The sequence below is a fragment of the Labeo rohita genome, chromosome 5, assembly GCF_022985175.1.
Source record: "Labeo rohita strain BAU-BD-2019 chromosome 5, IGBB_LRoh.1.0, whole genome shotgun sequence".
NCBI lineage: Eukaryota > Metazoa > Chordata > Actinopteri > Cypriniformes > Cyprinidae > Labeo > Labeo rohita.
The window spans coordinates 6,121,999-6,145,293 of NC_066873.1; the positions used below are offsets into that span (position 1 = coordinate 6,121,999).

Consider the following 23,295-nt stretch of genomic DNA (forward strand, 5'->3'; position numbering starts at 1 on the left):
AATTAACAAACTGTACACTGAAACAAAATAACCAGAAGATTAACAACAACACTGATATAAGAGCTTGTGATTTATCTGTCAGTCAGATGCGCTCTTGTCCACTGATTTGTGCTGTCTGCGTTTTCTTTCAGAATTATCATTGACTGATAGAAAGGTTAAAAAATAGCATTTTAATTAAGATGGAAAGACACTTGATCACTTCATGATCTATTCTGATGTGCAGCGCTCAAAATTGTGGATAACATCCAGTTCCACCGTAAAATAAGTCAAGTCACCTTTATTTATCTACCACTTTTAACAATACAGAATTGTGACAAAGTAGCTGTATAGTATTACATAGGAAATAGTGCATCAATAATGCAAAAGGGCAACAGTAAACACTCAATTTTCAAGTAAAAGCAGTTCATCATTTAATTCAGTGATGTCATCATCCAGCTCAGTTCAGTTCAAATAGTATACGATATCGTTTGAAAAATAAGTGTCCCCAACTAAGCAAGCCAGAGGCGACAGCGGCAAGGAACCAAAATTCCATCGTTGACAGAATGGAGAAAAAAAGCCTTGGGAGAAATTAGGCTCAGTCGGGGGCCAGTTCTCCTCTGGCCAGACGCAGAGGACTCATCTGGTTCCCGTGGTCTTTTGCCGACGGCCGTCTAGGTGACAAGGTCTTCACTGGGGATCCGTCTCTGGGGCTAGTTGATGTGGTCTCCGCTGACATTCAGGGCTGTAGAGGTGCTGATCCACCGTCTGGGTTGGGTACGGACTGGATCCGGGGGACTGCAGTGACCATCTGATCTGGATACAGACTGGATCTGGTGGTTAAGGTGACCTCGGAATAAGAAAGAAACAGACTAATATTGACGTAGATGCAATTCTTCTTACGAGAAGTGTCCCCGGTTCCGGTTGACCTAATTAATGCAGCCTAACAATCCTAGAAATATGAAATATAGAAATACGTTGACGTGTTATGTGTAAGCGACTTTAAAATAACTTCTGAATCGTCCCTGCTCCATAGACAAGAATTGCTCCTAAGCAATTAAGGTGTTTTGTTGTTGGATGTAATAATGAACATAGTAGTCGCCATTTACTCCCAAAATCTGAGCTGCTGCAGACGCAGTGGATTACGTTTGTTTGTGAAGGGAATGCGCTTCCTGATCTGTCTAAAGGTGTCTATGTTTGGCGAATCATTTGTGATCCAGCTTCACCTTCAGCAGAAGTGAGTATAATGGGTTTTTATTCGTCTTTGTAATCGGCTTTCCTAATAACATGCTAGTTAGCAAGTTTTGCAGCTAAAGTAAACAGTCTCTCAGAGCACGGCTCGTCACCCCACAGAAGAGAAGGGCGGGGCAAGCAGAGCTAATTTGCATTTAAAGCAATATGCAACAAAACGAGTTGATGTCTGGAGAGCTGATTTTGACAAGGTAAAAAGGGTGTTGTTTTACACGACCACTGAGAAATTTTAACCAAAGTATGTTATAGGCTTTTCATTAAGACCATAAAGAATCATATCAACTTGTGGGAAAACGGTCTATAATAAATCTGTAACACTTGCTCTCATTATTCAATCTTGCATTTGTGTGTTTGGTTGTAAACATCTTTATTAATCCTGCAGCTCCTGCATCTCGTGTTGGTTTCAGTATTAATATTTGACTTTTAATCACATAAAAAATGCAGAAACAACCAAAATGCAATGACACCACACTCACACTGAATGAAAGACAAGAGACTCTGCTGAATATCACAGTTTTATTCTTCATGAAAAATTCAACTGTCTTTGAATGTTTTGCTCTCACAAATGTGCATCTTCACAGTTTGAAATGTTTCCCACTTCTGTTTTTCAAGTATTATTGTCAAAGCTATAAAACGGCCCCAAATCCCATCGTTCCTTCTGAAAAGAGAAAACAAAAATGCCACTCTGACGCCACACACACACACACACACACACACACACACACACTGCAGTATAAACATGTTGTGCTGCTAATGGAGCTGAAGGGACTCACTGTAACTATTTCCTATCAAAACTAAATGATTGGAGGATTTATTGTGGATTTATTGTCCTACAGATGTCACACTGTGTCTCATCTGGTCAGTATTTCAAGCCAAACGAGGAGTCTTGACATGAACACGAGCGTTTAATACTGAATGTATTTGATCTTATGATGGATAAGTCTGCTGGAAGTACAAATCTCAGAAATCTGAATTCAGTCCTGTTGTGTATAAGCATCCAAACACACACACGTCATGTGAAAGTATCAAACACACATGAGATTAACTCAAACATCCAAAAGCAACTGATGAAATAAAACACATATGATGGTCTTTTCCATGCGGTCACTGGATTGATTGTATGAGGAGGCGTCCGGCGCTGACCGCTGCGCTGATGAAGATGGTTGTAAAGCTCAGTATCTGTCGTGGCGTTCGATCCACGTGTGCACATAAATGCTGGTCAGCGTTTGACTCCAGCTGGACTAAATCACATCATCAACGCTCATCTGTCCATCAACACAATCGCATCTCAGTGTAATAAGGCCTTCAATGGGATCAATAACAAATGGCATCAGGAAGCGCTGAAGTGCGTTTTGTCTTGTTGCAGAATGGATAAAAATTGTGCTTAATTGCATTTTCATGAAGGTTAAGCAAATTTGACCTCAAATTCTCAACACTGCAATGCAAAAAATATATTATAAAAATGTTAAAGTATTTACACACTATTGGTTCGGAATCAGTAAGATTTTTAAAATGTTTTTGAAATAAGTCTCGTCTGCTCACCAGCACTCTTAAAAATAAAGGTGCTTCACGATGCCATAGAAGAACCTTTTTTGTCTAATCGGTTCCTTAAAGAACCTTTAACATCTGAAGAACCTTTCTGTTTCACAGAAGGTTCTTTGTGGTGAAAAAGAACCTTTAACTGAATGGTTCTTTGTGGAACCAAAAATGGTTCTTCCTTTTAAAGCTTTTAAAGCACCTTTGAAGGCTGTATTTATTTAAACAAAAAGACAGGAAAAAATGTGAAATATAATTACAATTTCAAATAACTCTTTTCTATTTGAATACATACTAAAATGTAATTTATTGCTGTGATCAAAGCTGAATTTTCAGCATCACTGCTCCAGTCTTCAGTGTCGCATGATCCTTTAGAAATCATTCAAATATTCTGATTTGCTGCTCAAGAAACATTTCTGATCATTATCAATGTTAAAAAAAGTTGTGCTGCCAAATATTTTTGTGGAAACTGTGATGCATGTTATTTTTCACGAGTCACAGATAAAAGAACAACAATTATTTGAAACAGAAATCTTTTGTAACATTATAAATGTCTTCAATGTCACTTTTGATTAATTTAATGCATCCTTGATTAAAAGTTATACATTATTGTAATAATATTTCACAGTTACACTGCATTTTAGGTCAAATAAATGCAGCGCTGGTGTGCAGAAGACACTTCTTTCAAAAAACATGAAAAAATCGGAATTATTTCAAACCTTTGACGTACATCATGTCTAGTTCTTGTGCAGAATTGTGGCCTGGACACGAGTTTCGCTCATTCTAGGGTTTCTCAGCGCATTAATTAGGGAACGACATGTTTCTCTCTGCAGCTTCTGCTGATGGTGTTTGATTTGAGGAGCAGATGCAGCCTTCAGCGCTCCTGTCGCTGCACACGCATCTCATTCAAACACCGGCAGAACGGATCGTTTGCGCGTTCGCTCGTAAGAACTCTATCGATTGGCCATGATGTCTTGACACTGACTGACACAGCAAGTCACATGTAGTAGAAAATATATATTTTTGGACTCTTGTAAAACACACTGGAAGTGGCTGGTTGACAGAAAACTAAAACACTGAAGCTCCTGCTGAAAACACTGAATGCATAAGGACCGTGTCCTCGTTTGGTTGGGCGAGCGGCGGTCAGCGCGGTCCCATTAGACGACTACTAACTGGGACACATCCAGTGCAAAAATCTACGGACAGGTAGGACGTGCGGGTTTACTGCATTGCACTCGGTTTAAGGCGAAGAGTTTGCAGTGAAAGCAATGTAAACTTAAGGCAGCGTGAATCGGACACTCTTTCCATCCGTCTGGTCCGAGATGCAATATTCCCAATCTGTCTTTTTGCAGCGGCGTTTAGCACAGTGATTCCCGAGCCATTTGGGTCTCAGTATTTGGGAGGGATGACCACCACCGGCTCGCCCGTCCGCGGCCGCCACATCAGCACCTGAGCGTCGTTGGCGTTGGGTTTGACCATGGCGTTGGACGGGATGGCTTCGTTCTTCCCCAGCACCTGCGGCTGCTCCTGCGCGATGGGCTCACGCAGCTTGGCTCTCTGTCCCAGCGGCTTGTCGGGATCCACCTCGATGTGCAGACGCATGCGCCAGCGCACCGTCTGCAGCACCAGGATCTCGCCCGACGCCTGGTTGATGGCCACCAGCCACGTGGTGAAGCTCTGGTCCCTCCAGATGCTGCTGAGCATGGGCATGTTGCTGTCACTCACCGGGACGCCCCACGTCACGCTGGGGTAGAAGTTGTCGTTCATGCTGACAGTGAACTTGGTGTCCTTCTTGGTGGGACCCACGATGGTGCAGGTCTCCGTGGTGTTGCCGTACCAGGGGTAGTTGACGCCGTCCGAGTCGCTGATGGCTTGGATTTTTCCGTCTCGGAGATCCGGCAGCTCCCAGCTGGACCTGCGGGAGACACCGGAGGATGAGAGTGTGAAAACAGTGGGGCTAAATGAAGTGCGCTGACTCTAGAGAAACCAGAACACTAGTTGCCAAAGGCGAGAGATGCTTTTTATTACAGCACTCAGAGGAAGTTAAACAGAGAACGGGGATGTGAGTCTGACCGTCCATCAAAAGAGACCTTTCATAAAGAACAAACACACATCACTATCGGCTCCAGTGACCACCATCATCATCTGACTCACGCTGTATATCTCTGCTCTTGTGGAAAACAAGTGCACTTCATCATATTCAATGTGCACTTGTAATGTACTTCAAATATTAATGAAATAGAAGACCACTGAACCTAAAGAGACCTTTTCATGACACTTTTAAAAATTACACACTATAATAATGTCAAATTAAAAGTTTTACATTTATGTTTATTTTAAACTGTTATTTTAGCATCATTGTGATACTATAATAGTTCTTATTAATATTTTGAATTTGATTTTATGTGTATAGTTTCTGCTTGCATGTTTATTTTAGATATTGTTTTGGTAATTTTGTTGTGTTTTCGTAATTTTTATAAGTGTTGTTACTTTTACATAGGTCTGAATTGTTTTAGTTACTTTAATACATAAATTTAAACATTTTTGTAATTTATTTTATTTCAGTTAACATTTATTTTATTTATTCTGAAAATGTTTTTATGGTTTAGGTTTAGCTAACTAGTGTTTTAACTAGTGTGTTGTATAATATTACATTTAACATAATTTAAATGGGTAACACTTGATTAGTTGTTTGTATAATTACAAACAACTAACCCTAAACCAAACCCTAACCCTAACCTTAATTATGCAGTAAGTACAATTTCTTAATTAATATTACTCAGTACTTATTTGTACAATTACACTGTAGGGTAATTCTATGCAAATGTCAACCTTACCATGGAAAAGATTATACCAAAGTTTTTTACTATGCTGATAGCACAGATGTCAACATTCAGTGGTTTAAATACCCATGTGAGGTCTCTCTTAAAGTTCTAAAGCATTTTAATTTTTAGTGCATGATTTTCCATAGTCTGGTAAGTGCTATTTTCAGGCTTGTCACGTCCATAACAGTACATATTCCTCATAAATAGACATAAAAATTAAAATAAAGTAACAATTATATGTTGTGTGAAGAGCCATCGCTTCTCTATTTGTTGGGTATTACTGTGTCTGGTTTGTGCATTTTAATTTGCAGCAATCCTACAAAGTATGTAGTCTCTCAAAAATGGTGTCCTTTTCTGTCACATCCATAACGCATGATTATTTCCCTTTTTTAACACAGAAAAAATAGTACATAGACTGATATTGATTAATTTCATCATTATAAGTGTGTAGTTTTAAATATATTTAAATACATGACGTTTTAATAAAAATTACATTAATGTATATTTTAGTTTATTGTAAATGCCTTTCAGTACATTCAGCAGTAACAAAATTTCAAACACAATAAAACTATGAACTTACACATAAAGATGTGCTAAAGTCCTACTTAAGTAGGTCAAAAACACTCTAAAGTTTAGCTAACTGGATTTAATACACATTTAAACTAATGTACATTTTCATTTAATGGCAATTAACATACAATTGAGTGTCTGAAAACATTACATTCAGTTCGCACCTAAGTATATTATTTTGTAATGACTACTCTTTTTAAAAGTATGCTAAAGTGTTCTTTTACACAAGGGTATAGTAGTATATAATTAGTTCACCCAAAAAAGAAAGTTCTGTCATCATTTACTCCCTCATTTGTTCCGAAGCCATAATGTGGCTGTTTGGATGAGACTTGACGTTAATTAATGAATTAATGTGCATCTGTTCCACACACAAAGCATCCTTTGTGTCATGACAACTACATTTATGATCACCTTTAATGATACTTCATTGTTTGTCAGTTTTTGAACTCAGCAGAGTTCACGCTTTGTGTAAAAGAGCAGTGTGAACATTCTGCTAAACTTCTTTTTTTGTGTTTTACAGATGAGCGATAGTCACACGTGTCATGGCGGTGAGCTGATGATCACAGACATCTGATTGGTGTGATCTGTGCCTTTAAGCAGTGAAGGCAGCGATGCTGAGAGCGCAGCCGCTCTCAATGACCTTCACCGTACAGCAGAATCAGCACAGACACGGGTGACGGCGGGACAAACCGCAGAGCTCCCGGCCTATCGATTCCCTGATGCAGGAAAACCATGACCTTTCTCCCAGAACTCACGCATCAGCAGCAGAGCATCATGGGAAAGAGCCACATGACATGAACACACAAGGGGTTTTGATTATCATCAAGGGAATAAGAATAGAAACGCTCTGAGTGTGTGTGTGAGAGAGAGAGACAGTGTGTGTTTATGCTGTATGTACCCAAATGCCCTCATGAAATAACTGCTCAATCTTCATACTAAATAATGCCAAATGGGAGCCATGATTTTGTTTTGTTTTTTCAGGAAGCTTTAGTGTTTACATGTCTCATGTGTGTCCTCAATAGCTTAAATATATAATATATATAATTACTGAACTTACATTGTTCAGTATATTTGTTTGGTGTGCAGTGCATGTTCTTTTGTATTTGTTTTTCATTGCAATATCACTTTATTTGCTTGATTCCATAAATCAGCTTTCCATTTAATGGCTTATATAGATCAAAACATTTAACTGCTGACACATTTTACTCAGTTAGCCACTTACAAACTTACTACGATGGGTTAAAATGAGGTAGTTAGTAATCATACATAACTGTTGGTATTTTACATGGCCGTAATAAGGAAATGACGTTAGATGTTCAAGGTCGAATTCAAGTGAATTTATGTGAACAGCATTTACTAACAATGTTCAGATTGATCTCAGACACGTCAACATGGAACAAAACCCACTTCAATGCCAATGGAAAGAACCGGCGTTGAGTAACAATGCGGTTTACATCTCACACCACCATCAGTTCTGCTCAACACATGACAGGAAACATCTCATACAGACCTGCATCTGTCGATTCACCTTTAAAAATTAACCATTTAAGGCAATACACAGGCAAAAATATTTTATTTTATGCACTGGTCAAATTTGAGATTTTTCTGCTTCCATATCATGTCTTCTTTCGGACTAGTGGAAAGAAAAATCCAAAAGACTGTACATTTCGAAGTGTTTATTTTAATGCACTATAACTCTGCGTATTTCGGTTTCAATCCATTTCTTTAAAGAGTTTTTTTTTGTTCTTACATACACCAAACTTCACAGTTTTGTTCCTATCTATATTCTGCAGGATTTTACTGCAGGGTTTGTATATATATAATTCACACTGATTTATACAACATTTTATTCATAAAAACATAGTGAAAATGAAAAATTTGTTTCTGGCTGATGATTTTCTGAATTATAGGGTGATAAAAAAAGGAGAGATACAAAATCCCCTCTGGAAAAGGGGTTGGCTTTATCCAGTGTTCAGATTTATGAATATTAGTGCATTTTAAATTAGATATTGAAACATAAAATTTCAGAAAACTTGTAAACAATTGTTTTAATGTACTGTGATTAATCAACACAAAATTATGATGAGACCTTAGTAGACATTTTTACACTATTCACCTGGTGTGCCTTGCTTTAAATTAACAATTTACTGTCGCTTAACTGTGTATTATTGTACCTAATGTCAAACATTACATAAAGATTACATATATTTTACTTTATTAGTAAAACAGTTATAAACATTACAATAAATAAAAATAATAAAAAATGTAAAATGATAATCTGGAATGAAAGCTTAATGTTGCTGACATTCATATAATCATGAGATTTGAGCAGATCAGACGTGCTTCAGACAGTGAAGAGGAAAAGATATGAAAGTGTTTTGTTTCCTGAGTGTGTAAATGTTCGACAGAACCAGCTTTATCAGGCCAGAACAGCAGCTGAAATATCAGTCAAGAGCATTACCACGCGATTCTGTGCTTGAATGTAAAGATCCTTCAGACGGAATCGTGTTTGCTAAAATGTCCTACACTTAATAAAAACTGGTGCAGAAACAATGCTAGTAAATTTTAAAAGTAATTACAACAATTATAACGATTATTTTTATTTTTACATATATTTATATATATATATATAATTTTTTATTAATCTTTGCTTTATATACAACTTCCAAAAAAATATTTTTTTTTACAGTGCAAAAGAAACAGATGCAAGCAAATCCCAAATAGAAATCTGTCCTGTTCAAACATGAAACTATATAAATGCTACTTTCAAACACGTTTTTGCAGTCAGAACGTAAAGAGCTGTTATAAAGGATATGATGTCACTGACTTACAAAGGAAGTGGAACTAGTGATTAAAAAACAAAGAATTAATGTTGAATGGCTGCTTTCACATTTTTAACATCTTTGCATCATTTATTTTATACGCATGACAATTTCTGTGCTCTTGTTTCCAGGAATATGTGGCTGAACGTGCAGTCTCCAGATATCTTAAGACAACGAAGGGTTTATTTTTTGTTTCATACAGGAAATAGGGCAAAGTGTAGTCTCTTCAACAGGAAGTAGGACAAGTGAAGCCTCTAACGGTATGCAGGCTATGTAACATGACCACACACACATACATGATCAAATCATCACGCTGTACACTGCACACAGACAAAACGACAAGATGATCCTCCTGCACATGTGTCTGATTGTCACATGTGTTCACTGCGGTTTGGCAGTAGCGTTCAGACATATTTGAGACACATTCAGACATATTTAAATCACTTGTAGCATCTGAGATAGCATCTAAATGAGTTTAGTTTAAAAGAGCATGTGCTATACATAAATAATGCTGAACATCTGAAGACTGCTGACTTCTGACTTTTCAATGTGACAGTGTTCATGACTGTGTAATTACATTACTGATAATAAACTGTGTAAAGTATGTGATAGTTGTTTCTGATTACACTGTCCTTCTTACAGTAAAATTATACAATTAAAGACTGAGGCTTAGTTATTATGAATTATTTACTCTTGTTACTATAGTAAGTGCATGTAACATGTTTAACAAGAACAGTAAAACAAAGTGTTAACTTGTATTTTCTCTACTGTATAAGTGTTGTAAATTATTATCCTTCTGTCATTATAAACAGAAAGGCAAAAAATACAGTATGGCACACAGCATAAATTGATGTCATGCATTATAGTATTGAGCTGTAACAGGCAGAAGGTGTGATGTAGTGTTTGTGTTGAATGTCAGATATACTTACATTCCTTTGGATCCGTATTTGTTGTAAAACTCCATGTGGTTGCACGCCTGAATCCAGCCGACCGTCCAGCTCTCTTTACCGGCCACCGGCGGCACCAGAACTCGGGCGGACGCGCGGAAATGCGGCGTGCGGTAGCGCAGCACCACGCTGGAGGACTCGTCGATGCTAGTGGGGTTCGAGTCGATAGAGGAGTTCACCTCCAGAACTATGATGCTGTCCCGGAAACTCTTGGGTTTGCATCTGATGCTCTGAATACAGCCCATCACAAGCAGCAAGAGCGGCCAGCAGAACATGAACCCTCAGAAGGACGCACACCGCACACACACCGACCCTCAGAAGAACGCACACTACACCCTCAGAATAACGCTAACACTACGCGACGCGTCGCGGTGTCGCGTCAGGGCTAAAAACAGCGTTTCTTATTAACAAAAACATCACGTTGTTTCGTTGAACAATAAAAGAAAACAAAAGAAAATAAATAAAAACAATGTTCGTCAACTTTCCGTCATTGGCGGACCGTTATAACGTTCCGCTCAGACATAACGTTCTCCAGTCATCGTCAAACGGGCATTTCCGCGTCATAACTCTCACAACAGTGCTTTTAGATTAAAATAAATAGGTTAAATCCACCCGCTCAGAATACTGCTGGCATTTTCTGCGCAAAAACAAAAAAAAAATATATCTTCAACTAACGTTACAAAACGCGCAAAATTGCTATAGACGGGTTGGGTATCAAAAGTAACGCTGGAAAAGTATTTTTTTGCAAAGAATATTTACATTCCGTGAGTTTGTCCTTGAGGTTCAGTTGGGGGAAGCTCACTTTCTTGTGCACTTATAAGTAAACGATCCGTCTCAGCATCAGGTGAACTTCATCAGCCCACATGAATAAACATGAGAGGTGAATAAATGAGTCCCGCTGTCACGAACACGCATGCTGTGATGAACAGCCCATCATTGCGCTTCTCTGTTCATCAGTTATAATCCATCCTCATCCTCGCGCCGGTGCTGCGCTCAGCCTCCGTCCCGCAGCGCTGTGAGCGTCACCGCATCAGCTGCAGCTGCTCTACTCTGAGCGCCCGTGGCGTCACTTCCGCTCCCAAGCGGGCGCATTATGGGGCATGTATGCTAAGCGTTTGTTGGGTGAGATATATTTATATATTTTCAAGGGATTACAAGCAGCATCAAACGTCTAAGATGCTTCAGGTGGAAATATTGCGCTGACATGGAAAACAATTATTATTGTTAATAATATTCACGTCAGAAAGATGATAAAAGTGCTTGCCCGTTTAAGCACCTTGGAGAACGCCAATGCCGCTGTCATGTTTGCGATTCCTACTACGGCGAAGACAGAGCTCATTAATATTTAGAGAATGTTTGGTTACGGCTGTCTTATTGGAGCGTTCAAACACGTGATTAAATTAATATTCATGAACCAAACCTTCATTGGTCAGCTCTCTGTGGTGCAGCCAATCAGTAGGGCGTACGTCCTTGTACGTATTTAATATTTATAAAACACACCTTTACCATAGTAGTATTCGTAATTCTGTTGTGGAGCGGACTGTGATGGATGCTAAAGCCATGTTAACTAATACAGTGAGGATGTTTTCCAAAATCAGGCTGTATTACAGCATTTCTGTGCGTGTTATTTGAACTAAGCCTGATTTCCGTCTGTAGACCGCAGCGACTGTAAACGGGATCATAACAGAGCTCATCTTCTCCTGCACTGATCTGAGGTAGGCCAGCTGATGCTTCACATGTGGTTAAGGAATAATGCTAAATCTGTCAAAACCTCCGTTTTGGGATGTCCTCTGTCCCCAGTTTAAAAATCAAGTAAATTAATATTTTTACATTTGTAAAAAATGCAGTTTCTGTTAGGGTTAAGGTGTTGTAGAGTTAGTGCTATTTAGAACTAGCAGTATATAAAAACAATAGAAGTCCGTGGAATGAAAGCTGATATGTGACCATGGACCACAAAACCAGCCATGAGGGTCAGTTTTTTGAAATTGAGATTTATACATCACCTGAAAGCTGAATAAATAAGCTTCCCATTGAAGTATGGTTTGTTAGGATAAAACAATATTTGGTCAAGATACAACTATTTGAAAATATGGAATCTGAGGGTGCAAAAAATTCAAAATATTGAGAAAATCGCATTTAAAGTGGTCCAAATGAAGTTCTTGGCAATGCATATTACTAATCAAAAATTAAGTTTTGATATATTTACAGGAGGGGTTTGCAAAACAACTACATGGAACATGATATTTACTTAATATCCTAATGATTTTTGGTATAAAAGAAAAGTCAATAATTTTGACACATACATGTGGTCCAGGGTCACATATAGTCCACTTCCAGAACAAAAATGTACAGATAATTTACTCACCCCCTTGTCATCTAAGATGTTCATGTCTTTTTTCCTTCAATCGTAAAGAAGTTATGTTCTTTGAGGAAAACATTTCAGGAATGTTCTCTATATAGTGGACTTCTATGGTGTCTGCGAGTTTAAACTTCCAAAATACAGTTTAAATGCAGCTTCAAAGGGCTCTAAACGACAGCGGCTGAGGAAAAAGGGTCTTGTCTAGTGAAACGATTGGTTATTTTTTAAAAAATGTACATTTTTAACCTCAAATGCTGGTCTTGTCTAGCTCTGCGACGTGCATACGGTTCAAGACAGTTAGGGTATGTAGAAAAACTCCCATCTCATTTTTTCCTACATTGTTGTTTTACCTTTTTTTGTAAAGGGCATTTGACCTTCTTTGCACGTTAACTTTGTAAACATTAGGTTGGTACTTCTGCAGCAATGTAGGATGATTTTGAAGTTGGAGGAGAAAATGAGTATGTTTTTCAACATACCCTAACTGTCTTGAACCGGAGATGCACAGACTACAAATGCGCATCGCAGAGCTAGATAAGTCAAGCATTTGAGGTTAAAATGTGTATAAATTGTCATTTTTTTTAGAAAATAACTGATCATTTCAGTAGATAAGACTCTTCTTCCTCAGCTGGGATCGATTGGAGCCCTTTTGAAGTTGCATTTAAACTGCATTTTGGAAGCTAAAACTCGTGGGCACCATAGAATTCTACTATATGGAGAAAAATCCTGGAATGTTTTCCACAAAAAACATAATATCTTTACGACTGAAACTTCATGTATCTCTGTGTTAAAACTTATCATTTTTTAGTAAAATGTGAAAACTGATATAAATTTACACAAACAAGTCTAATCTATACTCTTTTGTCATCAGTTATCAAGTTCTGGGAGTGACTCACAATATTTCTAATTATGCTAATCAATACCCTGACAAACCTAATTCTAACCGCTGGAAAGAGTCATTCAACATACCTTGAGATGTTCTACAGAGTGACATTTTCACATCTTCAGTGAATTTCTTTGCAGGTCACATTGTTACACCAGTGGGTGGCAACAAGGTACTGTTTTTATTAGTTATTGAATTATTCACTCAGCCATTTCATTCAAAAACACTGATTCATTCAGGAACCAAACAAGCAACTGGCTGCATCCAAAGCTTAAAGGGATCCTATTATGCTTTTTCACTTTTTAATTTTTAGTCAGTGTGTGGTGTGTATGTTTGGGCATAAAAAAGATCTACAAAGTTACAAATCTCAAAGTCCACCCCAAAGGGAGATATTTCATTTTTTAAAAATCCCTTTACAAGAACTACAACGAACGGCTCCTTTGGACTACAGCGGATTGTTTTCCGGATGTTATGATGTCACAGCGCGGGCCATCAGAATATCATTACAATAAATCCTGCCTACTGAAATTCGAATGTTTGGGGGTTGTGTAAGGACGAGGTGGGTGATTAGCCTAACTTTAACAATACAGCGCGGAGAGCCACTTCTGGGATGCTTCAAATAGGTGCAGCGGCTATACACACAAGCACTGAGAATGGCTCCGGTGGCCGTGTCAGAGCCGTGTCGTGGATGTGTGCAGTATAGGGAGTCGAAACACATGCGGAGGTGTGGCTGATGTAAACACAAGCATTGGCTAGAGTGACTGTGACCATCTCAGGTGGCCGTGTCGAAGACATGTACAGTGTGTGGTAAGAAATTTATTCATCATACAGTGTAGATAGCTTCACTTATAACGCAAGCGTTTTTTAAAATGCATAAACTTGCACTAGACTAGGCTAGGCTAATCAGTGATGTTCTTTGCTAGTTTTCTGTAGCTGCTTTTTGAATAACTAAGGAAGTGTAAGCATTATAATTAATAACCTACAATGTTTTTATTCAGTTGTTGTCATGTTAAATACAAATTAAGTCATATTAAAAACATTAGGCTGATTTTAGCCTTATGCTGGAGCTGGTTTCGGGCAATGAAACTAAGTATGTAAATACTTAAATAAATTAGCACGATAATATCATGTGTCAGCGATCTCACAGGCTGACGATAGGACCCAACACTACTGTAGCGTATTATTTACTCACCCTCCATGCATGCTAGGTGTATATGACTTCCTTCTTTCAGACGAATGCAATCAGAGTTATGTAAAAAATTATCCTGGCACTCCCAAGCTTTAGAACGGCATAGTTTCCCTTCATCAGTACAAAACAAGTCCAATAAAATGCATCCATCCATAATAAAAAGTGCCTCGCACGGCTCCGGGGAGGTGAATAAAGGCCTCCTGTAGCGAATCGATGTGTTTTTGTAAAAAAAATATCCATATTTAAAATGTGAGAATCACTTTAATCTAGCTTGCGCTAACAGTTGTACACAAAACTTGCTGCTTTGGTAAGGGGTGTGGCAGTACTGAAACACCATCTAAGCTGTTCGCCAATCACAATGCACTGGGACAGCTAACTAACCACAACACATTTTGTTTTTCGTAAGGCGGGCCTTCATCAAACCCGGAACTAATCAAGCCATTTGTGCCAGGCTGGGAGAAATGTATCGTAATAATGTAAATTATGTGAAAATTATGTGTTTTTTGAACCACCAAGCATGAAATCATTTTCTAGTACACCTCCAAAACAAAATCAAAACAGCTGCTTTGTTGCTGCTTTGTCTCAGGCTCAGATGTCACGCCCACAAATTGTTTGGCTCGACACTTGATGCATATGGCACACAGAATTGGAAACACTTCAGGATTTTCGAAGTCGTCATCAGATTGGTTGAATTATACAGTATTTCCACGAGACTGATTTCAAAAACTGATTTCAGACATGCATCTGAGGCATAATAATGTTTAAAAAACAGAGAGAGCTTACTGATAACCAAGCATATATTTATTTTCTATTGCTCAGTTGTGCATGCAGTTTTCATGAGCTCACATTAATTAAAACAACAGATTTTGTGCTTCAAAAGAAAAAAATCACAATGCAAGGCCAGTTAATTAAATCAGTGAAGACAAAATGGTGATCAAAACTGTAAAAAAAAATATATATATATATATATATATATAAAATCTTGATGTTGCAAAAGAGTTCATGTCTGTTTGTAAACAACTACCCATTTCTATACCTTAATGATACAGCATTATGCTGTTAGATGTTAAAAGTGTTGTGTTAGTCTGCACTTATTCTCAATCCACACATGCATACACTTGTGCGTGTCTAAATATATCTGACACTGTTTTCACAGCCTACTTTGAGTCTACATCTGAAGCTCACATAAGTTTCTCATCCTGCTGCAAGATTAAACCACACAATGCCTTTGAACCCGAGTCGCTTCAGAATGAAGGACCGGAGCGGCAGCAGCAGCGTTCTGGGCCGGCCCGAGTTTCTGTCCCTGAATGTCCCACCTCGAAACAACAGAGCATGGAAAAGATCCAGCCAGTCCAAGACCCATCAGAACCAGCAGAACGAGAACCCGCCGGAGCCGGGCGAGAATGTGAAGGAGCGCAGAGAGCCGACGAGGCTGCCGGATGAAGACTGCATGCTGCTCAATCCGTCCTTCAGAGGCATCGCCATCAACTCACTGCTGGCCATCGACATTTGCCTGTCCAAGCGCCTGGGCGTGTGTGTCCACACCACATCCTCATGGGGTAGCATGCGCTCGGCGGTCACGCTGCTGGCTCTGACGGGTCACGGCATCACATGGATCTGTGGGACTCTGGTGTGTCTCACTCAGAGTAACACACTGGCTGGACAAGAGGTCCTGATAAACCTGCTGATAGGTGAGACGCTCCGCCAGTCTTGTTTTAGCACTTAGATACAATTACACAGTCCAATTCCACCCAATTTGATAATGCTGAATGCCAAAATATTAATAAAAACTTTCTATCACAAATGTGTTTTTCATAAAATTAAAAAGTTTTTTCTAATTCTATGAATGTATCAGTTTAATGCATTTATCAAAATAACAAAAGCAGTTAAATGTCAAAAATGTTGGTTTTAATACAATAATAAGTATATTCCATTTTTTTAAAAAAACTTTACAAAATAAGCAATTAAGATTTTCCAGAAAAATTTCTAATTTTCTGTGGCTATTTGAGCAGAAAACACTTGGCTCAAGTTTGCATGTTATTTCACCAGCCATAACTGTGACCCTAAAAAACAGGATCAGGCATCAAATAATGTCGTACATGTAAAAATGGGCTGAGAATTGATCAAATTGTTGTAATCTGGTCCAGGTTCAGACTGGAATCATGCGTACGTGGTGTTTTTCTGCACAAATAATTCAAATTTGTAAGCAAAAATGCTACAGAATGCTTTATATTTGCATCACTATTTTTGGAATCACCATCTCAAAATTAGTACTAAATATATCATTTTATTAGTCATTTTGCTGTGTTTTGTCATTTTCAGTAGTTATGTAGGAGTTCAAGCGCATAGCGCTGAATCCCTATTGTAATTGTTAGAATGGCCAAGGATCAGCAATATCAACATAAATCTGATCGTTCAGACCAAACCGTAAGTGATAGAGACTTCAAATTTGGAGGGATGGTACTCACAGCGCCTACACCGACCAAGCCTTGCCCCACTCAGCCTGTCGGGGCGAAAATTTCAGGTGTTTTGGATTTTTTTAAAAAACCTACTTTTGCGAACTAGTCCTATAGGTTTTGACACGATCGGAACCAAACCAGTGCAGAAAGATTCTCTGGAGAATATTAATAATTATCAAAAAATAAGTTGAACTTTCGACTCACCGTTGAAAGGGATGCCAAACGTTTTAAAAGGGCAGGGCTACTTGTAGGAAAATGCCCATAACTCCTGAATGTAATGAGATATATTTGCCAAACTCAGAACACATATGTAAGAGCTCAATCTAAGGTCGCAGGACAAAAATCGTGGCGCTTGGCCACTTGTTTGTGCTATAAGAGGGAAAAAAACATAAAAATGGCTATAACTGCGCAACCAGTAGTCCTATCAATATGAAAATCGCTGTGCACAGTCTTGATCCAAAGTGCCACAAGTGTCTCTAAGGACATTTGTGTTTCTCAAAATTGGCCGATGAAGTTTGAGCACTTATTGCACAAGGTTAACAAAGGCAGACAGAACGAAACTCGGTGGGCCTATTTGACTCAAAGCACCAAAGGTCTGTGAGAAATCGCAGGGCGATATTGCAGTTTACAAATGGCATAAACAATTGTACAGTGCGTGTTTTTTCCCAAATACACACAATATTCGTATGATACAACTAGAACCACTACTGTCAATCAGTGAAGAAAATTCAAAAGAAAATGTAAAACAAAAAAAAAACTACTTTTGCAAAAAAGTCCTAGGTTTTTCGCTCTGGGAAAAAAACACTGCTGTACAATCATCAGGGCCCTCATTTATCAACAGTGTGTACGCACAGATGTGTGCGTAAGAACAGTTTCGCACAAAGTGTGGGATCTACTAAATTGTACTTATACGTAGGAATGTGTGTAAATATAAGCACAACTCTGAGCATGCTTACGCAGAGAATCTAGTGGTAGAATGGCGATACTACAAAAAGTGCCGCTGCGTGTTTCCTGTGTCCTTTAATTTCAAATACTCAATTGGTAATTTTATAGTTCAAGCTAGACATTCGCATAATTGGTGTGAAAAGCTAGCTTATCTTAGAATTTTTGTCTTGTTTCTAGTCAAAATAATTAAAAGATCCTAAATCAAGATGCATTTACTAGATAAGCAAAAAGATGTAAGTAAAATATTCTTAAAACATTATTTTTATTACCTCGCTGGCAGATAATTTTACCTGTTTTAAGCAAAATTCACTTAATTAGATTTTTTGTAGAAACAAGACTTGTGTGCTTGTCTAGTAAATGCATCATGATTTAAGAACTTTTTTTTTTTTTAGATATTTTTATATTTTAGATTATAAAAGACAAAAATAGTAAGTAAGATAAGCCTTTCTTTTCTTTATCTTTTTCATTTTTTTTTTTTTTGGCAGTGCAGCTAGAAAGTCATTTTGAAATGTAGCTATAGTGTCATGGCTTATCTTGTTTTGCTGGAAGATACGGCACAGAGAACGCATTTTTTAAAGACCGTGCTTATTTGCTTAGTAAGAGCACAAAATGGGTTCTCAGTCAGTGCCACTTTCTTTGCCGTGATTTCGGTGAGGACGTATACATTCACCTGATTTATAAATGAAGGTGCTGTCACCATATATGGTTCACTAGAGGTACTTCAGAATGCAAATGACCATGGAATTTTTTGGACTCAATGGAATAAGACTCAAATGTCCTAATGAAGAGACACTTGACTCTTCTCTATCGTCATTTCTCTTTCCTCTCTTTCAGCGCTGATTCTTGATGTTCTGACTGTGGCTGGGGTTCAAAAACTGGTCCGGCGCAAAGGACCATGGGACATAAGTCCCGGCTTCCTGGACTGTGTGGCTCTGGACACGTACTCATTCCCGGCCGCTCACGCCAGCAGAGCAGCCATGGTGTCCAAGTTCCTCCTGTCCCATTTGGTGCTGGCCGTCCCACTGCGGGTCCTGCTGGTGCTGTGGGCCATCCTGGTGGGCCTGTCACGCGTTCTGCTGGGCAAACACCACCTGACGGACATGGTGTGCGGCTTCGCTCTGGGCTTCCTTCACTTCAGTCTGATGGAGACGGTGTGGCTGTCGTCTGGAGCCTGTCAGACGCTCATCTCCATCGGGACCTTCAGCTGGGCCTCTGTCCATTAGACTGCAAACGCGCAGAAGACCTATGTCAAATTCGTAATCCAGTATTTGTACGATTAAACACATATTGCACCTCAGTCTTTCAGATGCACAATGCAAAGGACAAATGCAGTCTGGATTTTACATGCTTCAGTTGCATTACCAGGTCTGTTAGGGTCACGACTGCTGTGATTTCAGTCACACTCTAGTGTTTACATGACACTTAAATGATGGATTTGTGCTTGGGTATTTTTAAAGTGCATGCAAAGGCACTGGATTTCACTGCACAGTTGGGTTTCACCTCTTTTTTCAGTCTCATTTTCACTTCTTAATTCTGCAGAACTGAGACGTCTTATAGAGGAAGTTGCTGAGAAAGGAAGTAATTGTTAAAAATGTTTTTGTCCTGATGACATTTTAGGATGTTGTCAATGTTCATGGGTTAACTGCAGCACCTGTGCAAATGGAAAGAAGGGGATTGATATTGATTACAGGAACATCCAAAGTGAAAAGAAACGTTAAATTTCTTTTTCTTTTGTCATTTAATAGCTCACGCATTTAATGGTTAATATGTCTGTAAAGCACAAGTGTGGAATACCTTTTCAAATTTGATCAGGATTTACAAACAATCAAACAAAGTTTTTTATCAAGGTGTATTTGTTTCAGGAAGATTCCTGTCTGGTTTTCTTTGTGTGCATGAATTAAGTTTGACATGATTTGAATCATTATTTTTTTGTGATACTTATCTAAGTACTGTAATGACTTGTGCAATATTCAAGCAATCTGTTGCCTTTGTATTTGTCATAAAATGAACTGGTGAAATGGTTCTGTACTGTACAAATTTGTACTTTAAAACAAAAATGACTGTTACATGACACCTCTGACACATTAAATTAACTTTTGTCCATGCTCTTGCTCTTAGATCAAGTGTGTGCATGTTTGTGTGCGTGTGTTTAATAATCCATAATAACACTTCCTCCAGTAAAAAAAAAGTCGTCTGGTCTGAATCAGGAGAGAAATTTGCACAGATCAAGCACCATTTACAAGCCAAAAGAGCTCTAAACAAGTATGTGGGTGGATTTTGATGGACTGGAGATGGACTTTTTCACTGGAGGAAGCGTTGTTATGCATTATGGATTTGTTGATGGATTTGTTTCTTACAAACACACAGCTTTTGGCTTCAGAAGATGTTAATTGATGGACTGGAGTGGTGTGGATTATTGTGATATTTTTATCAGCTGTTTGGACTCTCATTCTGGCGCCACCCATTCACTGCAGATGATCTGTTGGTGAGCAAGTGATGAAATGCTACATTTCTCCAAATCTGTTGACAAATAAACTTATCTGCATCTTGGATTGCCTAAGGGGGGGAAATTTTAATCTTTGGCTGAACAATTCAAGTGTCCTGGTACTTTATTTGGCCACTGTTTCACCACTAAGCACTATGATATAGTTTACAGTTTTTCACATTTGCTAAAACAGTAAACCCCATTCTCTAAAGCAAATTCTCAATAGCCTAAAGTTTAGGCAGTTTAGACACTGTTTGCAGATCTCATGCATGGTTTTTGCAAAACTTTAAACACATTCTCACTCACTAAGACAAAGTTTGCTCTATGATGAACTTGTGATGCAAAACCCTAAACACAAAAAGCAAAAGTTAAGCACAACTGCAACACGGCTGTCATCGTTTACACACAATAATGCTAAAGCACATTTTTTGAAACCATCACTCATTTTCTCAAAACCTTAAACACAAATCCAAATGTTCAAACTAAATTCACAGAACCCTTGACTCTTCTGGCAAAATCAAACAATCGCTTCAAAACCATTTCACCTGTACTCAAAATCAAACAAAGCTTTCAAATCATTCACACATTAGTCAATACTATATGCACTACAGATCATTCAGCAGACACTACATCAAAAAATGGAGAACACAGTGTCCAGTGAATGTAGTTACAAAAAAAGAGAAAGTTTACTGTATATACTAATTATTTAGCAATAAAAAAGATACAGAAACATACACACACCCATTAAAAATACACTCAAAAGAAATCACACCAAAAAAAAGGAAAAATACACACATATGTATGAGTATATATATATATATATATATATGTATATATATATTTGAATGTATGTACGTATATGTGTGCGTGTGTACATCTATCTATTCATCTATCTATCTATCTATCTATCTATCTATCTATCTATATATATATATATATATATATAGTATAACAGTATACCAAATTGACAAATGCACCTGTGCCTTCTGTGCACTTTCAACTAGCTTATATTTTGTATATTTTAATATTTCAAAACAACTGTGAAGAATTTTAAATTATTGTGTGTAAACGATGACAGCCGTGTTGCAGTTGTGCTTAACTTTTGCTTTCTTGTGTTTAGGGTTTTGCAAAAAGAGTGCATGAGATCTGCAAGCAGTGTCTAAACTGCCTAAACTTGTTTAAGGTTTTGCAGAAAGAGTGATTTATTTGACAAATTGCTTTAGGCTATTGGGAATTTGCTTTAGAGAATGGGGTTTATTGTTTTAGCAAATGTGAAAAACTGTATATACACAAAATACAAGCCAGTTGAAAGTGCACAGAAGGCACAGGTGCATTTGTCAGTCTGTTATACTGTATGATATATTACTATACAGTATATAGTAATCACACCTAAAAAAGAAATCATACCTACGTTTGGTGAAAATACAAAAAAAAAAAAAAAAAAAAAACACACACAAAAAGGAAAAATACACACACTTATGTATGAGTGATGATTAGGATAGGACAGTGTGTGTATGTTTATGTATCTTTTTTTATTGCTAAATAATTAATATATACAGTAAACATTCTTTTTTTGTAACTACATGCACTGAACACTGTGTTGAATGATCTGTAGTGTGTACAGTATTGACTAAAGTGTGTATGATTTGAAAGCTTTGTTTGATTTGGAGTACAGGTGAAATGGTTTTGAAGCGATTGTTTGATTTTGCCAGAAGAGTCAGGGGTTCTGTGAATTTAGTTTGAACATCTGGATTTGTGTTTAAGCTTTTGAGAAAATGAGTTATGGTTTCAAAAAATGTGTTTTAGCATTTCAGAAAAACTGTAATAATATGACTTCATTGATTGCTGATGACCTGTGGTTTTGTAGACCAGCCTTATTCCTCCAGAGATGAAGTTTGGCGAGAACAGATGAAGTTTCTGCTGGTCTCTGTTAGATTACAGTATCAGTGAAGGACAGATGATTCTGCAGCACTCATGAGCTTTAATCTTTCCTGCCATCTGTGTTACGGGTGGAGACGTGTACGGGAAAGTATGTTTGCACCATACAGTGACACCACTCACATCTCACATTATCATTTTCCCACAATTCCTTACTCATTGAGGTTTTAGCATTAGTAAATAGAATAGAATAGAACACAACACAACAGAATAGAATAACTGTACTACAGTATAAGATTGTAAGAACACTATGTCAAAAGTCTGAATCACTGAGGAAGTGAGTTGGTTTCCGGAGAGAAAGGCGGCTAAACCATCACTGAATGAACTTCAGCACATTTGAAAGAGGCAGTTGTTTATAATGTATGACACAAATAAAACCAGCTAAACCCTACTGAAAAAGAAGTGCACATAATTGTCTTCAGTGTGCATTTGTAGTGTACTGACAGATTACTTAATAAATAAAAGTGATCTTAGAGACACTTTCATGACTGTTGACACTCTTAAGTACACTTTTCAAAAGATTAATTTTAATCTTTTTTTGTGATTTAAAGAAACACATTTATTTTGATGTGTTTACTAACATTCTAAAGAACATGTGAAGTAGGCCTACTTATTTTTAACTGTAGTGTGTTTTTCAATACTACATTTAAAGTTCATATATTTTAAATGTACTAAATTGCAACTTCATCATTATAAATGTGTAATTACATACAGGCCTATATTCAAATATACACAATAGATAATGAAGTAATTTTAGTTCACAAATGCTTGTCATTACACAATACGTGACTCTGGACCACAAAACCAGTCATATGTAGCATGTTTTGTAGCAATAGCCAAAAATACTTTGTCTGGGTCAAAATGATCAATTTTTCTTTTATGCCAAAATCATTAGGATAGTAAAGATCATGTTCTATGAAGATATTTGTAAATTTCAAAAGGTAATTTTTGATTTGTAATATGCATTGCTAAGAACTACAACTTTAAAGGCGATTTTCTCAATATTTTATTTTGTTTTATTTTTTGCACCCTCAGATTCCTGATTTTCGTATAGTTGTATCTCAGCCAAATATTGTCCTGTCCTAACAAAACATAAATCAATGAAAAGCTTTT

At 37.7% G+C, this 23,295-nt stretch overlaps 2 protein-coding genes across 4 annotated transcripts; one reads left to right on the forward strand and one right to left on the reverse strand.

Annotated features, from left to right (window-relative positions):
- Positions 1 to 1,729: 1,729 nt before the first annotated feature.
- fam78ab (family with sequence similarity 78 member Ab) lies at positions 1,730 to 10,949 on the reverse strand. Its single transcript, XM_051110122.1, has 2 exons — positions 9,910 to 10,949; positions 1,730 to 4,678 (listed from the first exon to the last, which is right to left on the reverse strand). Exons 1-2 carry the CDS (start codon positions 10,200 to 10,202, stop codon positions 4,153 to 4,155), a joined length of 819 nt encoding a protein of 272 aa, XP_050966079.1. The 5' UTR covers positions 10,203 to 10,949; the 3' UTR covers positions 1,730 to 4,152.
- Positions 10,950 to 11,459: 510 nt separating this feature from the next.
- Positions 11,460 to 20,302, forward strand: LOC127164678 (inactive phospholipid phosphatase 7). Of its 3 annotated transcripts, none has more exons than XM_051108680.1 (4): positions 11,460 to 11,502; positions 11,584 to 11,642; positions 15,512 to 16,046; positions 18,594 to 20,302. In XM_051108680.1, the coding sequence occupies exons 3-4, from the start codon at positions 15,578 to 15,580 to the stop codon at positions 18,980 to 18,982; spliced, it is 858 nt and encodes a 285-aa protein (XP_050964637.1). In that variant the 5' UTR covers positions 11,460 to 11,502; positions 11,584 to 11,642; positions 15,512 to 15,577; the 3' UTR covers positions 18,983 to 20,302. The 3 variants fall into 3 exon arrangements, with proteins under 3 accessions (XP_050964637.1, XP_050964638.1, XP_050964639.1); XM_051108681.1 differs by adding an exon at positions 13,307 to 13,338 and having other exon boundaries at positions 11,464 to 11,642; XM_051108682.1 differs by lacking the exons at positions 11,460 to 11,502; positions 11,584 to 11,642 and having other exon boundaries at positions 13,350 to 16,046.
- Positions 20,303 to 23,295: the final 2,993 nt, after the last annotated feature.